We start from the raw sequence: 18423 nt of genomic DNA, 5'->3' as shown, positions 1-18423 counted from the left end.
GTAGGCACTGTCTTTATATTGTCTTTATTTAGAGGTATGATTCTTCTTTTAAGTGCCAATCTTACTTAGGAAAAGATTAGTTTGCATAAAGACATATAAGTGAATATATCCAGAAAATATATATGTGATTCCAACATATGTGGGCAAAAAGTGAAGAACTTAATTACTCAGATGTTACACCTGTGTAGCCTGACACTTCGCCACGTAATGGAGCATGGGATATATTTTCTATGTTAGTATCCTTGGTATCTCTGGAGAACAACGGCAAAGGAAAAGGCATCACTTCTAGAAAGCACATCTGTAGCTACTGATGTGTGTTCCATTATATGTTCTCAAGAGTCTCTCTCTTAATCCCATCAGAGCTGTCATCTGATCTATTCCAGAAGTTGCTGCCTAGTAAGACTGCTAAAATCTGTGAATGTATTGTGGATACTTACTTGGGAACTTGTGTTCATGGCTGAGAGCAAGTAAACGTTTCAATTCTGTAGGGGGAAAAAGAAAGCAGTTAAACCTTAAACTACTAAAATAAAAGTCACTTAAGAATAATTGAGAAATCAAAGCAACATTTGACGTGTGAATGCACTGATTTTAAACTTACCTTCCTCATCTATTAAGTAGCTTGATGCTATTCCATCAGTGTCTGTTACATCGCAAGAGTAAATACCCAAGTCATCCATCCCAAGGTCTTTGAAGGTCATTTTCGTCCTTCGGAACAAAATATTTTTCTTAGAAATGAGGCTGTGTGGGATCTGTGGGCCTGTGTTTCCCCTGAATCTGGGCATTTGTGTATACTACTCCTTTCATCTGGACACCTCCTCTCATCTTGCTGAGCTACAGCCTACGTGTTCTTGGTGTCTCAGATTCAATGTCATTTACTCTGGGAGGACTTTCCTTACCTCCTTCCAGGGGGTGATGGTGACGGGAGAGTGGAACTGGCACAAATTCCACATGCCCAAGCTATGTTGCTTATCAGTGCATATCCTGCAGAAAAATATCCAGCTGATCAGTCCCTGCTGGGAGCCAGACACTTCCCCCGTCAAGGGCAGAACCTGCTGTTGGTAACTCTGGGTGCCCTCTCCTATGCCATCTCCTGCTCTTCCCTTTTCTGAACTTATTATAAGCATCTTGAGCTCAAAGCATCTGTATTCTCCTCACTGTGTAACCCTTGTGCCTTCAGAGACAGGAACTGCTTTGTTTACTGTGTCATCCCCAGCACCCTGTACCTTGTCTGGCACATAATATGTGTAATAAGTAAATGAATGGCTCAGTGGCCAAGTTCACTGTGTTTTCTAACTTTGGTAAGCTATATTGCTAGGCAGTGTCTAAGATCAACCAAACATTGAAATGTTAAGCATATAAACTGGGAGAAAAATTTATCGTTCAATTATCTTTTATTGGGGCAAATGTGTTTTATGTCAAGAAATTTACAGCATAGTGGCAGAAAAACATCCTTTAATTATATTTGGTATTTCCTTGTCATTCTACAGCAAAATTGCTAGTTTTTTCTTTGATTTCTGAGATACACTGGGCTTCACTGTAATAGAAAAAAGTACTTAGAAATACTGTGCTTTATCAAATACTTTGCTTTATCATATCAATCCAATGTGGTTGACACTATGAAAATATAAAGCTTGGTAAGCTTTTGCTATAAAGCAAAGTAAAAAGAACACTCAAAATCTTGGCGTTGAAAGGAAATGATAGATCATACAATTCCTCCATTCTCCCCACACTCATTTTATAGAAAAAGAAATCCGAGGTTTATGGAAGTTAAATAGCTGCCCAAGGTTATATAGCCAGCTCCTGGTAGAGATGGGCCTAGAGCTCGTTCATCTTATACTTCCACATAGAGCTTTCTTCCCATGTACTACTGTGTCACGCATGAGTGATGATCAAAAAAGCAGAAAAGATTATCCTCAATCCATTTAATTTACCATAACTTGAACCAGCAAGTTCTTCCTAGCCTCCATAAGTATCCTTATCGTTACTTTAAGATTTCAAAATTTCATAGATAATGAGAATCATTATTAAAGCTGATCTTTATGTCAATTGAATGTTTCTAATAGCATAAATGAGATAATAAATAAGAAAGCACTTTAAATGGAATAATGTAAAAAGTATTTCATAAGAGTTGTTAGTATTTATTTTATTAGAGTCAGGGACTCACTATGTTGCCCAGGCTGGTCTTGAACCCCTAGGCTCAAGTGATCTTTCTGCCTCAGCCTCCTGAGTTGCTAGGATTTCAGGTGTGAGCCAATGAGTCAGTCTGGGATTTTTTTTTTTCTTTTTTTTTTTTGAGACAGAGTCTGGCTCTGTTGCCCAGGCTGGAGTGCGGTGGCGCGATCTTGGCTCACTGCAAACTGTGCCTCCTGGGTTCACGCCATTCTCCTGCCTCAGCCTCCCGAGTAGCTGGGACTACAGGCACCCACCACCACGCCCGGCTAATTTTTTTTTGTATTTTTAGCAGAGACGGGGTTTCACCATGTTAGCCAGGATGGTTTCGATCTCCTGACCTCGTGATCCACTTGCCTTGGCCTCCCAAAGTGCTGGGATTAGAGGTGTGAGCCACCGCGCTCGGCCTAGGATGATTATTTTTAAGGTTTAAGTTGGTTATTATTTTCTACAATACCAGATATAAAATATAAGTGACTTCATCCTCTTATTCTAAGCAATTTAAGTGGAAATCAGAGCTCACCTCATTCTCCTACAGTGAAAAGGAAACCCATGACTGTGATTGACATAGTCCTTACTTGTTGCCCTTGCTTTCGACTTCTAATCGTGGAGAGTCCTCAGTGGATACATAATCTTTGGACCAGGAGAACTCGGACTTTGGAGTCATCTTATCACATTCGAAGTTCAATGAAATGACTCCATCATCATCCACATTTACAACAACCTCTTTGGTTCCTACAAGATCAAAAAGAAGGCACTGATACTTCGTGGAGGAAAGCAACCAAGTAAGAATTTGTTACCTTGAGATTCTTTACTTTAACCCTAAAGTAGGGCCCTGAGCCTAGGTCAGGGAAAAGCTTCACTACTCATGCAGGTGGACAGTCCTACTCCACAATTCAACTTTTATGCCGTAACATGAAATTAGATGGTTGCACCACATTTCTTAGGTAGAGTCAACACCAGGGACAGTATTGTTTGTGATGTGACTGATGGTACAGTTATGGGAGTGGATTGATTGCAATAAGGAAACAAGTCAGCTTTGGGAAAAGGGAAAGTCAATTGATTTTTATCAGACCCTAATTCATGACTTTTGTTTCAATAATATCCACATGCAATCAGTCATCAGGAAAGGGTAGAGATGAAGAACCCAAAAGGAAATTGAATGGGAGAAAGTAGAGAGACTAAGAATCGCCTATATTCACATATTCAAAGTCTTTAAGTCATTTAAGAGTGGAGAAATATATGGATGCCTGCTCTGTGGATCACATAACCATAAATCAATTTAAAGATGCCCCTCTAGATTAGAGTGATAGCAACTGAGAAATGACTATTATTGAACTGCATGGAAATTTAAATGGAAATGAGTTTCAAGAGATTCAGCTCTTTCAGGAAGATTGGTTTTTGGATTAAAAAAAATTCAGTTAGTGTTTTGAGTTATTCTATTTTTGAGAGTTATAATAAATTGCACCTGCACCTAATAGAGAATTCAAGGAGAATTTGTACAGCATATGAAACATTCACATCTATGCCTAAATCCAGTTGAAAGGAGTAAAATGCTCTACTCAGATTTATACTCATTCAATTGCCAGTCTAAACTTGGTTTGTTTCAGTACATTAGGAAAAATATATATAAAATATATTATATTTAATCCCAGAAAAGTACAGCTGTATTTTTTAAAAAAGCATAAAAAAACCTTCCAAAAGAATTGAATGTTTTCTGTCTGGATTGTATCATAAGAGGCCAACATCCTGGCCTACTGTCCAATAAAACTTGTTACTGGAAAAATAATTGCAAACATGTTCCCAAGGGAAGGCCAAGAGGAAACCAGTGCCCAAATGGTGCCTGGCAGGATGATCTTGGTTCCTGAGCCTGATAGTTGATCTAACTTGTGTCTGTACAGATGGCAGTGTACGCTTCAACTATAAACTTCCAAAAAGTGATTGTTAGCACATGCAAAGCTTAGAGAAGACTGGTTCTAGAAATTTTTTTTAAATTCCTTTTTCTTAAACAAAGGGCGACTTTCATATCTGGTTGCATAGATAAACTGAAATAATAATCAATTAAAGGCTTAAGTATTCCTTAATTGTCTGCCATATGTTACTTTTAAAGGTCTATATGTATTCCATTGTAAGTTGCAGCCCACATTTTATTTCTATTCCTGATAACACATGACTAATCCTCACACTCTACTTTCGTATAATAAATGTTGAACAAATGCTCTTATTAAAACTTAAGAAAAGGCTAACACTGAAGAGTGTTGAGGTTTAGACTGTATTATAATATACAGTTTGTATGACTGAGTCACAGAAAGAATGTAAACAGAAATTTTTGTATATCTGTATTGTTACGGAGAGAAAAGAAGTGAGGTAATCTTGCTTTTTGCATAATCTCTATTTTGGAAGCATGACAGATTGCTTATATTAATCATTCATTGTTCTATCTGTAATCCCTTTTTAGAAGGAAGTGAATCATCCATATGCTTGTTGTTTATTACATTAGAGGTATGACAAGTTTACAACAAAAATATTGCTTAAGAATCTTGATTGTGAAAGATTTGACTTTTCTGAAAACAAAATAGCCACAAAACATAAAGAATATGAACAATTTAATCAGCTTTGCCATTCTCTCAATGCTGTAGATAACTTTTGTACTGTAACACCTCACCCATTTGGAACATTGCCCAAAACCAAGAAATAAGGAAAATAAGCCTCTAATACCAGTTCTGATGTGACAAAGTCCACACACTAGTATGCTGCACACTCACCAGGGAATTGGAATCTTTTTTTTTTTTTTTTTTGAGATAGGGTCTCACTCTGTCACCCAGGCTGGAGTACAGTGGTGTGATCTTGCCTTGCTGTGGCCTTGGCCTCCCAGGTCATCCTCCCACCTCTGCCTCCCAAGTAGCTGGGATCACAGGTGCATGGCACCACATCTGGCCAATTTTTTTGCATTTTTTGTAGAGACAGGCTTTCGCCATGTTGGCCAGGCTGGTCTCAAACTCCTGAGCTCAAGTGATCCACCCACCTTGGCCGCCCAAAGTGCTGGGATTACAGACATGAGCCACTGTGCCCAGCCTTGGAGTCTTTTTATACTTTGCTTGAGACAATTCTAACAAGCCTACTTGGTTGGTTTCTCTCAGTAGATTAAAAAAAGAGAGGGAGGTAAGAAGCTACTATGAGCAGGAGCATTGAGAATAAAGAAAATGACAGCAAGAAAGGAGGGAGAAAAACTAAAAAGCAGGCACAAAAACATTATTTACTATAGGGGCAGATAGCTTCTCCACCCCATAACAACATTGCTGTATCACAACACTGTGTATTAAATAAAGGTGATACAGCTCTGAGTCACAGAAAAAGGTAAATAAGATTCAGTATACTGCATCCAAGAAGGATGAAAAGCACTTATTAAATTGCATAATTTATTTTAAAAGGATTTTCATCAGAAAGTCTTAAATGAAATTTTACAGTATTAATGCTTTGGTGGTAAACCCTCAGGCAAATGGAACAAATGGTCAACTAAAACAACAATTTGTTCAGGTTTTTGAATGGCCAAATTTGGCCCCAAACCCATGAAACTTGGAGAATAAGAAAATCCTGGCCAGGCATGGTGGCTCATGCCTATAATCACAGCACTTTGTGAGGCTGAGGCAGGAGGATCACTTGAGGCCAGGAGTTCAAAACCAGCCTGGCCAACAAGGTGAAACCCCGTCTCTATTAAAAATACAAAAATTAGCCAGGCATGGTGGCGCATGTCTGTAATCCCAGCTACTTGGGAGGCTGAGGCACAAGAATCATTTGAACCTGAGAGACAGAGGTTGCAGTGAGTTGAGATTGCACCACTGCAGTCCAGCCTGGGCAACAGAGCAAGACTCTGTCTCAAAAAAAAAGAAAATCCTGTTTAGTTTTTGTCTCAATTGCCTCAGTTACTGAGCAAATATAGAGCTGAATCACTGAAGTACATTGGTCCTTCATATCTATGGGTTCTGCAACAGTGGATTCAACCAACTGTGGATCGAAAATACTTGGGGAAAAAACAATAAAAGTAACAACACATCAATAAAAACAATGCAAATTAAAAAACAATACAGTATCCCAACTCTTTACATAGCATTTACATCATATTAGGTATTGTAAGTAAGCTAGAGATGATTTAAAGTATAAAGGAGGATGTCTGTAGGCTATATGCATATGCTATGCCATTTTATGAAGGGTCTTGAGTGTTCCTGGATTTTGGTATCCACAGGGGGTCCCAGAACTGATCCCCCAGGATAAAGAGGGATAACTGTATTCTGAAAAATAAACTTTGTAAAGCATTTCGAGATCTTTTGTGAAAATATGAAATGAAACAAAAGATGTTGCTTATTTGCCTTTTTAAATAAAAGATGTTATTTTTAGGTTCCAAGCCACATCTGTGTTTCAACTTCAACCTATGAGTCGTACATCATTACTTTATATTTGAGTTGTAACATAAGAAATGGGATCATGTATACTTTTAGAAAAGAATGTGGAAATTTTTTCAAAGTCTTATATTAAAAATCGTAATTTAAAATTAGGTAATTGGCTGGGCTCACTGGCTCACACCTGTAATCCCAGCACTTTGGGAGGCCAAGGTAGGAGGATTGCTTGAGCCCAGGAGTTTGAGACCAGCCTGGGCAACAAAATGAGACTCTGTATCTACAAAAAAAAATTTTAATTAGTGGGATGTGGTGGCTGACACCTGTAGCACCAGCTACTAGGGAAGCTGAGGTAGGAGGATCACTTGAGCCTGGGAGATGGAGGCTGTGGTGAGCAATGATCATGCCACTGCACTCCAGCCTGGGTGACAAAATCAGATCCTGTTGCAAAACAAAAACAAACAAACTTAAGTAATTGCTAGGAGAGAGCCAAAGAGGTAAGGATTAGCTGCAATATCAATCAGTATCTAAGAGTTTCCCTTATCTGTGAAGCTTTTCTTGATTAATTATGTCAAATCAGTATATCATAAGCAATATGTGTAGTGGGTAGAAAAGAGAGGCATGAACATTTCTTCAATTTATGCACACATAATTGCGGGTGCTACTGGTGGATTTATTAAATAAATGAACAATAAAGGAAACAAATAAAAACTATTAAAACTATATTTGGCACTTCAGGTTTAAAAATTTCTTTCTTTTTTTTTTGAGACGGAGTCTCACTCTGTTGCCCAGGCTGGAGTGCAGTGGCACAATCTCGGCTCACTGCAACCTCTGTCTCCTGGGTTCAAGTGATTCTCCTGCCTCAGCCTCCCAAGTGGGTGGGACTACAGGCGTGTGCCACCACGCTGGGCTAATTTTTTGTATTTTTAGTAGAGACGGGGTTTCACCATGTTAGCCAAGATGGTCTCAATCTCCTGATCTCATGATCCACCCACCTTGGCCTCCCAAAGTGCTGGGATTACAGGCGTGAGCCACCGCACCCAGCCAGGTTTAAAAATTAAAACTGTCTAAGAGGATTATTTGATTGGATATTCATTTTTCAAAAAGTTGCACTGGTTGTTTAGTTTATTGAGAATAGGGTTAAATTCCACAAATGTCTTATATTTCCCTTACATATTTACACATGCCAGGGACTGGATTGAGATTTTAAAAAACCATCTTCAAAAGATAAATGCCAGTTTAAGATTATGACATTTATTTTATTGGAACCTGTCTTGTTAAAGCTAAAGTATAACACCAATATTTTGATAAAGAGGTGAGAGGCAACAAAATTACCAATGAAACCGCCTTTGCAAAATTATGAGATAGTTGACTTCATCTTGTTTCTGACCTCCAAGCTGCCCTTGGTCATTCCTGAGCACAGGCTAAGCTAACTTTGGGAGAAGGTTAGTTTAACTTGAAAGCAAGAATGATAATAGTCCTCTCTGTTCAGGGGCTGAAACCACTAATGGGAGGTTACAAGACAGGTGTAGTTTCTATTATCCCTTACTGCTTAGATGTTATGTGGCCAGAGGTCACAAGATCTGTGAGCTTCCCAGTTGCTCCTATAGATAACATCAGTATTGTAGAACCTAAGATTGTTTTCTTTTAGATGTTTTTAAGACTGACCCCACCAGACTCCTGACTTGTGACTCAATTTACTTTCCCCATTATAGGCATCTTGGTCTTCTAAGTCACTCTTAAAAAAATGCCCTTACTCAAAGAACCTCTGAGCCTTCAGGGAGACTGATTTGACTGATAACTCTAGGTCTCTCGCTTCAGCTGGCCTCAGGTCAATTAAACTCTCAACTGCAATGCTGCAGTCGCAGTGGATTGATTTTGTCTATGCAGTGGGAAGGGAGAACCTAATGGGCGATTACACTAACAAAGAAAATATTCTAGTGGCAGTGGGTTTCCTACTTAATTTTATACTCAGAATTTGAAGCTGGATCTCCTCCTTGATAAATTTGATGAGGACTTAAATAATTATTTAAATAAGGGTCCTGTACACAGTAGACAAAAAATTCTATTGCAATTTAAAAAAAGGTACATGATACTCAAATGGATGATTCTTTTTAATAGATGCCCTAGCAAAACCAAAGCCCATGTATTAGCCTATAAAGCAATGACAGCATTTTTTTTTTTTTTCGACATGGAGTCTTGCTCTGTCACCCAGGCTGGAGTGCAGTGGTGTGATCTCAGCTCACTGCAACCTCCACCTCCTGGGTCCAAGCAATTCTGCCTCAGTCTCCCAAGTAGCTGGGATTACAGGTGCGGACCACCACACCCAGCTAATTTTTGTATTTTCAGTAGAAACGGGGTTTCACCATGTTGGCCAGGCTGATCTCGAACTCCTGACCTTGTGATCCGCCTGCCTTGGCCTCCCAAAGTGCTGGGATAATAGGCGTGAGGCACCGTGTCCGGCCAACGACAGCATTTCAGAATTTTTAACATGCCCCAGGCTAACCCACCAGATAGTGCCTTGTGGAGATTAACTTGGTACAATATCACAGAAAAAGCCTGAGAGAAAATTCTACCTATAACGTCCTCCTCAAATTTTCCTTTTTCTTTTTCCTTTTTTTTGAGATGGAGTCTTGCTCTGTTGCCCAGGCTGGAGTGCAGTGATGTGATCTTGGCTCACTGTGACCTCTGCCTCCCAGGTTCAAGTGATTCTCCTGCCTTATCCTCCTGAGAAGCTGGGATTACAGATGCCTGCCACATGCCCAGCTAATTTTTTTTGTATTTTTAGTAGAGATGGGGTTTCACCATGTTGGCCAGGCTGGTCTCGAACCCCTGACCTCAGGTAATCCGCCCGCCTTGGCCTCCCAAAGTGCTGGGATTACAGGCGTGAATCACCGTACCTAGCCAAATTTTCTCTTTAGAATATCCCACAACTTAGCTGAGGTTTTCCAGAGCTGAGCTCCTATCAATTAATTAATGGTTGAACTCTGAGAAATGCCTAAAGAGGCATATTCTCTCATTCTCTCAAGTTGATTGAGGGATGTGGTTCTGATAATTAATGGGCAGGAAGCAAGTTTGATGTTCTGCTATCAAAGTGGTCTTTGTGGGTATTCTTATCCAGATGAGAGGCCATCCCACTTTCCCACAAAGTTGGGCTGGAAAAGTGGACCAAAATTTGGCATAACTTAGATTTTCTCAGAAACAACCTCTTAACCTGTTCATGAATGTGAAGAACTTAATTAAGATCTCAGGAGGTTTATGTATAGAACATGAGAGAGCTGTTTTTGTTGTTACCTAAAAAGGATTTAAGAAGAGTTGTCACTAGTCAACTCCTCAACCTAAGTGAATCCTTAATACAGACACAGAGATAACTGATTTTAACAGATCTCATTTTACATTACCATTATTATTATTTTTTCTTTCCTATTCTTTTCTAATAGAGACAGGTCCCACTATGTTGCTCAGGGTGGTCTCCAACTCCTGGGCTCAAGTGATCCTCCTATCTGGACTCCCAAAGTGTTGGGATTACAGGGCCAAGACAGCATTCCAGTGATCCCTCCAAGGCTTGCCCAGAACTCCTGGTATCCTAATGGGTTCAAGTGTGGCTCAGGACTAAAATGAACTATTTGGAAATTAACTCATTTCATCCCACTTTTCTTTCTCCTCCCTACAAAAAATGATAATAAAGGATAAAATTTAAAAGCTTAAATAAAATCACAGTAAACTGTTCACGTTCCTATACATTTTGTAATCTGATATGATAATTCTTTCTCATATAAAGTGTTTTACATGAGCATGAATATATCACTTTTATAAGCTTTAATTATTTGTTCTCCATGCTGTGGGTGTGCGTGGGGGTGTGCGTGTGTGTGTGGTGATGTTTAAAAAACTGAAGCATGAGACAGAATAGAAGCAGAGGAAAGTGAGTTAATGTAATGGGTCACGTGTAGTACTGAGCTGCCCTGGGTTTCAGACGAGGACTGGCGGCTGACCATTCAGCCTCATGCCCACCTTGGAGCCTCCACCAGACATTTCTTTCCCAGCTCACCCATCATAACCAGGGCAGGCAGTACAAGACGACTGGGGTGAAGTGCATACACTGAGGCTTCAAGACAGTGTCACACTCACTGGCAAACATGCTAGTCATTCATTATTTTTTCATTTAATAAATTAGCTACTATATACCTGGTACTATGTTAGACTCTCAGCACATGTACAGAAAAGACACAGTTCCTATTTTGAGGAGCTATGGTCTAATGTACAGTTCACAAGCCTGTTTTCACACTGGAATTACCCAAATTGCTAAGTAAACGAACAAACAGCAATAAGCCTATGTTCAGGTACCCAGCCTAAGAGATTCTTTTTTTTTTCTTTTTTTTTTTTTTAGAATATCTGATCTTCTGTCATCATCCCATCAGCCCTAAAGATCCCGATTTAATTGGTCTGGAGTTGAGTCCAGATAGCAGTATTTTCAAAACATTCCTCGTATGATTCTAATGTACAGGCAAGATTGAAAACTACGGTTCTAGCAGATGAAAGAGATCAGTTACCAAGCAAATACAAGTGCAGTTTTCTTTTTAAAATTTTCTTTCTTTCTTTTTTTGAGATGGAGTCTCTCACTGTCGCCTGGGATGGAGTGCAATGGCACAATCTCAGCTCACTGCAACCTCTGCCTCCTGGGTTCACGTGATTTTCCTGCCTCAGCCTCCCGAGCAGCTAGGATTACAGGTGCACACCACCACACCCCGCTAATTTTTTTGTATTTTTAGTAGAGACGGGGTTTCACCATCTTGGCCAGGCTGGTCTTGAACTCCTGACCTTGTGATCCACCCGCCTCGGCCTCCCAGAGTGTTGGGATTACAGGCATGAGCCACTGTACCTGGCCAGGTGCAGTTCTCCAAATGAGCCAGCTGAGCTCATCTTTTAAAGTTAGTCTGGCTTCCTGTTTTAGAATCCACTTCATGACTCCACCACTTGGCCACTGAGCACACATTTGCCTTCTCATTCCTGCCAGACTCTGGAACCAACCAGTGTTTAGACACTGGGATTGTAATGAGCTCTTGCTTAGCAGGTTATCAACTCAATCTCAACTCATCATTCCTTCTGGTAATGCTTTCTCCTAACCCGCCTTGCTCCTTGTGACCAAGCTAACTTCTATAATCCAGTTTTTGCTTGGGACCCAGCCCATCACCTGATTCTCCTGCCCACTGCTCGGTTTCTCTGGTAAGAATACCTGTGGTCTGTACTGCCAGCTGTGGTCCCCTCCAGATCACCTGCCAGGCTTTGGCAGGTCTCTCTCTTGTCTTCCATCTGATCTGGCTCACCTGGCCTTCACCTCCACCCTAGGCCTGATGCAATCAGCCACAGCTACTGTTTTAAAAATATCTAATATCAAGGAGAGACCAGCCTTTTTTATGTGCCAACTCATCCACATTAAGTATGTTTTACTCCATTCTTTTATAGGCTTCTTTAGCTAATGGATTTCTTGGTAAAGCATGACACACTCAGTCCATTATCCGGATTCCTACTTCCAGCACAATTAGACAAGAATACATCCACTTGCAACATATTCTCTGACTTCAAAGGGAAACCAGTGATCCTATCAACCCCGGAAGATTAAGTTAACTTTTAAAGTGGAATTCAAATTACACTTGAAGTATCTTGTTAGATGTATTTGTGGTTTGCTATTACGAGATAAGCTTTGTTTTCTAACTGAAATTTTAATAATGCATCCCCCTCAAAAGTTGTTCTTCTGAAATAGCAATCCAAGTTTCACACCCCAAATCTTGAAGTTGATAACATGCTCCTCTGACATGTATTCTAACATAAAATAAATAAAATGGGTAAAAGTAATATGTTGATATCTAGTAGAATGAATACAAAATTTTAGGCTACATATAAAGCTTTTATAGGGACTTATAAAACCTTGCTACCTAGTTTATAGCCTATTCGGCTATAAGAAACCTTTTATGAACAGCTCTCCTAGCTCTCGCCATCCTATGCTGTAAATACTGTCTTTTCCATTACATTGCAAGCCCAGTGTGCAGTGATGATGTCATATTATTCCTGGGGCCCAAACGGCACCTGACACACAGTAGGAGCTCAAGAAATACATGTGGCAATAATGAGTGTGTATCTACTGCATATAAAACAGGCTCAGATGTCACGGGGTTTTGGTGCTCTTTCACAGGAAAGCATTTGCACTTTGTGTATCCAGGGTTCTTCTCTAGGCTGCGAGCCAGTGGTTTGTCCATGGGTTAACAGGGGGCTGCTTAGCGTATCAGTGTCGCAGCTGTCTGCAGTTCGAGTCTGGGAATGGAATGGCATGCAAATGACTTTTGATTCCTTAATCCAAGTCAGTGAAACAAAACTCTCACCCAGGAGGTCACCAGCAGATCCTCTTCTGGTGGCAACATTTCCCTAGTGATGGCTCTGTTAATGTCATGCCCATCACCTGCCTTTCTGAAGCTACAGATGAGAAAATAAGACATGGATTTAAGCTCTTTTAACAATCATATTTGGAACCCATGGCTTCCAGGGTGCTTTTGATGTAGCACTGACTAGATTAAGAGTTCACTTGTGTAGCAATCTATGTTGTTCTGAGAGCAAACTCTGCCCTTGGGTCCTTGGAGATGTCCATTTGGCACCTTTACTATCCACATAATTGTCAGCTGAAGGGTTTGATTTCTATAGGAATATGTGTTCTGGTGTCTTTGTGTGTTACCTTTTACCTGGTGTATACGTTCCTAGCATTTTTCTGTTTTCTCATGAAGTTTTGCAAAGGTTATTTATACGCAGTGTGGTACTTCTTACAGACACCTACCACGCTTTTGTCTAAGAAGGCCACTTTTGTCAGACCCATGTCCAGAGAGTAGTTCTAAGACTAGCTGAAAACAGGTTATGAAGAAATAGGATGAAAGGGAAAGATATTTTCTCAAAGGGTTCATTTTATATTCTTTTCAAGTAACATGCAGTGAAAGTAGTTTTCTATATTTACATTCTTTTCTCATCAGAAAAATAAATATTACATTCTGTATCTGTTCTTTGTTTATCTCAGCCTGAAAATAGGGACAGATTAAAGCAAAAGTGCTTGTACTGTAATGCCTAATCTTGTTTTTTCACTAACCCTTTTTAAAAATTTTCCCTTTTTGTCTTTTTAATTACCTAGCCTTGTTTCCCATATGAATAGACTCTCCCTTAGCTGGGAAAGCTGGACGAACTCTATCTGGCCCCTTGACTTATGAGACATTAAGGGCTGCTTACCCAACCCCCTTCCTCAAGGAGTTAACCTGTGTAAGCAGATCCTCAGCATTTCAAAGGAGCCCAATTAACTGATAAGGTACTGGAACAAACAATGTATGAAGTTCCCAGGATTTTGCTCAAAAAGATAACAACATAAAGCCTTGAGTCTGTGTCCTGCATAGCATCCATATCTTACTCTTATGAAAGATTTAGAGCTTAAATGCAATAATTCTACAGAAGTAAAAACATGCAAGAATCAAAAAAAAAAATGGTTACAGAGAAATAAACAATTTAAAAGACAAATGGTTACAAAAAAAGCCATTTGTTTTTTGATTCTTGCATGTTTTTACTTCTGTAGAATTATGGCATTTAAGCTCCCCTCCCCTTCCTTAACCAAGGTATAAAAGTAAATCAAGCCCCTTCCTCGGGGCTGAGAAAATTCTGGAGCGTCAAGCCCTCTCTTGGCCGCTGGCTTAAATAAAGGACTCTTAATTCGTCTCAAAGTGTGGTGTTTTCTCTAACTCGCTTGCATATAACAGTACTAGAATGAATATAAATTTAATATAATTGGGTGATTTTAAAAACTTGTACAGGCCGGGCATGGTGGCTCATGCCTGTAATCCCAACACTTTGGGAGGCCGAGGCGGGCGGATCATGAGGTCAGGAGATCGAGACCATCCTGGCCAACATAGTGAAACCCCATCTCTACTAAAAATACAAAAAGTAGCCGGGCATGGTGGTGCATGCCTGTAATCCCAGTTACTTGGGAGGCGGAGGCAGGAGAATCCCTTGAACCAGGGAGATGGAGGTTGCAGTGAGCCAAGATTGCGCCACAGCACTCTAGCCTGGCGACAGAGCGAGACTCCGTCTCAAAAAAATAAAATAAAATAAAATAAATAAAAACTTGTACAAATTTATAGGGTATATATGCAATTCCATTACATGCCCAGATGGCATAGTGGTTAAGTCATGACTTTTAGCATATCCATCACCCCCCAATAATGCACATGGTACCCAGTAAGTAATTTTTCATCATCCACACCACCCTCAGCCCTCACCCTTCCAAGTCTTGAAAGTGATATACTTTATCATCTCTCATTTCCAGTGCTGTTTTTGTTTTTGTTTTGTTTTTTGAGACAGGGTCTCACTCTGTCGCCCATGCTAGAATGCAGTGGTGAAAACACAGCTCCTTGCAGTCTTGACCTCCTAGGCGCAAGTGATCCTCCCACCTCAGCCTCCCAAGTAGCTGGGACTACAGGCACTCACCACCACATCCAGCTAATTTAAAAATTTGGTAGAGGTGGGGTTCTGCCAAGTTGCCCAGGCTGCTCTCGAATTCCTAGGTTCCTCCTGCCTCAGCTGCCCAAAGTGTTGGGATTACAGACGTGAGCCACAGTGCCTGGCCTCTGGTGCTTTCCTTTATGTAACTTTAATGAACTGAAATATATGATAACGTTGAAAAATAATACAGGTTAAATGATAAAAGAAATTATTATGTAATGATCTGAAACTCGTTGGACAATGAACACGGTAAACTTTGTTCTCATAAGAAACGGCAAGTCTGTCTTCTCTAGTAATCACGGCATCTTTGAAACTGGGAAATGAGGGCTGCCTCGAATCTATAAACCATTCAGTTGGGACCACTGTTAGTTTAGCCCAGGGGTCAGCAAACTATGGCCTGTGGGCTAAATCTGGCCCATTACCTCTTTTTGCAAGGGCTGCAAGCTAAGAATGGTTTTTATATTTTTAAATAGTTGAAAAAATTGAAAGAAGATTACTATTTCAAAACACAGGAAAATTATACAAGATTGAAATTTTATAATGCATATAATTAATACATCACATTATATAATACATATAATGTGCTTGATAAAGTTTTATTAGAACACAGCCATGCTCATTAGTTTATGTATCCTCAATGGCTTCTTTTGTGTCATGGCAGAGTTAAGAAGTTGTGACAGAGACCACAGGGCTGTTGAGTGATAAATATTATCTGGCCCTCCACAGAAAAAGTTTGCTGACCTCTGGTTTAAACATAATAGCTACAATTACGTAAATCCTACTTTTGTTTAAGGACTGTGCCTACTAGCTGGGCTGTTCTAGCTTCCCCTATGATTGGGAAAATATTCTTATGAGACTTAATGGCCAGGGTGTAACAGGAATAACATTCCAGGAATGAATGCTTGGAACAGTTGGTCCGGGAAGCTTAACTTGATCAAGAACTTCCGTGTTTTTAGGTATGCATCAGAACAGCCCCTAGACCACATCAAACCTGGCTCAACCCTGTCCTGAGGTGCCTGTGATGGGACCAATGACTGTCATGTTCTAAGATCATTACTTATCAATTACATTCAGATAGCACACATTGATTGTTTTGAAAATTAGAGGAAAGCACAGAAAGGCCGAACCTTAGTTCAGTATCTTACACAGATAGGATTAGTTTTAATGAAAAGGTGAAAGCCCACCTGGACGGGTCTCTGCCACAACAGGGCCAGCAAGGTCAGACGGCTTCCCAACTCCCGCCTGGTTCATGGCTCGAACACGGAACACGTAGCTGACGCCCTCCTTGAGGCCTCGAACCTGGTGGAAGCAGGTGTAGAAGCAATGGGTGTTTGATGAAGCAGTGGCTGTTTTATGTCATTTAAACAGACGGGGCTCTTCCTCTGTAGTAATGATTTAGTGACCTAGCACCAGGGATACAAGACTTGTGGTCTAGATTTGATTCTGTCAAACACTAAGCAGGTGACTTTAGCTGTAGATGGTCTTCTCTCTAGACCATCTGTAGATAGAGAGGAGTTTCCAATATCCATTCTCACTTTGATGTTTCTCCTTTTTAGTTAATTTAGTGGCCACCAACATCAGAAACAGAGACTAGTGTACGTAGGTGTCACATGCGTTAGCCACTGTATTCTTTGGTCAAAAGGACAAAATACAAAGTGCTCATTATAGCATATATGTCGCTTTCCCCCCCAATCCTTTTGAGACATTCCATGAATAATTTCAGATGAAATTCTTGGCAAAAGAGGAGAATTAAAAGCATGAATCATGAACACTTTCCATTTGTTTAAAAGCATGTTAAACTACTAAAACCAAAACAAACAATAATTGTTCCTGTAAATTTAATATAGCTATTTCTTACTAAATAGACATGAAATTAACACAATTGTGAGTTTGAATAATTTGTGAATAATCAAAGTGTATTAAAATTCTAAATCCTCAAGTTTTTAATAATCAAGATGTGTGCTGAGAATCCACTACATATGTGCCACTAAGCTAGAGTTACAAAGAGCTGTAAAAAAAAGCATTATAATTTATTTTTGTATGACAGTCCCACTTCGTGTATATATACACACACACATATATACACACATGTATATATATATACACACACACATCTATGTGTGTATATATGTGTGTGTGTATATATATGTGTGTTTGTGTGTGTGTGTATATATATATATACACATATGTATTTCTGAGACACAGTTTCACTCTGTTGGTCAGGCGGAGTACAGTGGCACAATCTCTGCTCACTGTAGCCTGGACCTCCTGGGATCAAGCAATCCTCCTGCCTCAGCCTCTTGAATAGTTGGGACCACAGACATGTGCCAGCACACCAGGCTAACTAAAAACAATTTTTTTTATAGATACGGGATTTCACCATGTTGCCCAGGCTGGTCTCAAACTCCTGGGCTCAAGCAATTTTCCCACCTCAGCCTCCCACAGTGTTGGGATTACGGGAGTGAGCCACCGTGGCTGGTTTCCTACTTAATTTTTTGTAACTTTCTTTGGGTTTTGAACAATCTCATTACTATTATCAATACTGTTAATGTTTTATCAACATTTTTATTTTAAAAACATGTGACTTTTAAAAGCTATGTTATGTTTTAAGAAGGAATTTATTACACAGAGGGCATAATTTTTCCCCAAGATGTGATGTGATAGAGACCAATATCCAAAATGTGATTTAAATCAAACAATGTTAGAATAAAGTTATTCAGTTATGTGAAGTGTTTGTGACCATGTATTTAAATAGGTACGTATTAAATTGTTAGGTTTTTAATCTAACTAATTGTATTTGTTTACAGCAGAATGTCACTATTTACGTAGTAATAGCCTTCACTGGCACTAACGGATTTTTGAAATGGATTTTATTCTGTAAATGAACTTTAACTTAGTTATAGGTTAAATGCATAGAGTCTGACATATTTAAATTCTATGTTTAGAAATAATGCCAGGAAACTGTGGATTTCCAGAAGGACACAGAAACATTTCCATGTAATAAAAATAGAGTAATCGCCAGGTACCTGACACATCTGCACCTGCCACCTAGGTGATGATGTATGGCTGTGAGTCAGATTTCTGCAACATGTACAGGAAGTCTGTTCACATTCCAGTGGCTGGTCCCTGGGGTGACAGGGGCACTCTCTGCTCTTCCATCACCACAGGGGCAATGACCACTGGCCTCAACAATACCACAAATATGTAATTGAGATCATCGATGCAGATCTATTTTCCCTTTTTTTTTTTTTTCGAGACAGAGTCTCGCTCTGTTGCCCAGGCTGGAGTGCAGTGGTGCAATCACAGCTCACTGCAGCTTCTGCCTCCCTGGTTCAAG

At 39.8% G+C, this 18423-nt stretch overlaps 1 protein-coding gene across 4 annotated transcripts in view; it reads right to left on the bottom strand.

The window, feature by feature from the left end:
- Positions 1-18423, bottom strand: part of MYOM1 (myomesin 1) — a 186349-nt gene that overhangs the window by 32939 nt on the left and 134987 nt on the right. For all 4 annotated transcript variants that reach the window (XM_055368518.2, XM_063699434.1, XM_031003674.3 and 1 more), the window contains 4 exons: positions 16271-16385; positions 2748-2904; positions 599-705; positions 438-482 (listed from right to left, as the gene is read on the bottom strand). In XM_055368518.2, the coding sequence (XP_055224493.1) occupies positions 438-482; positions 599-705; positions 2748-2904; positions 16271-16385 (424 nt within the window). The remainder of the gene's footprint in view (positions 1-437; positions 483-598; positions 706-2747; positions 2905-16270; positions 16386-18423) is intronic.

The sequence above is a fragment of the Gorilla gorilla genome, chromosome 17 (genome assembly GCF_029281585.2).
Source record: "Gorilla gorilla gorilla isolate KB3781 chromosome 17, NHGRI_mGorGor1-v2.1_pri, whole genome shotgun sequence".
Lineage (NCBI taxonomy): Eukaryota > Metazoa > Chordata > Mammalia > Primates > Hominidae > Gorilla > Gorilla gorilla.
This window is presented reverse-complemented; position numbering and strand designations above follow the sequence as displayed.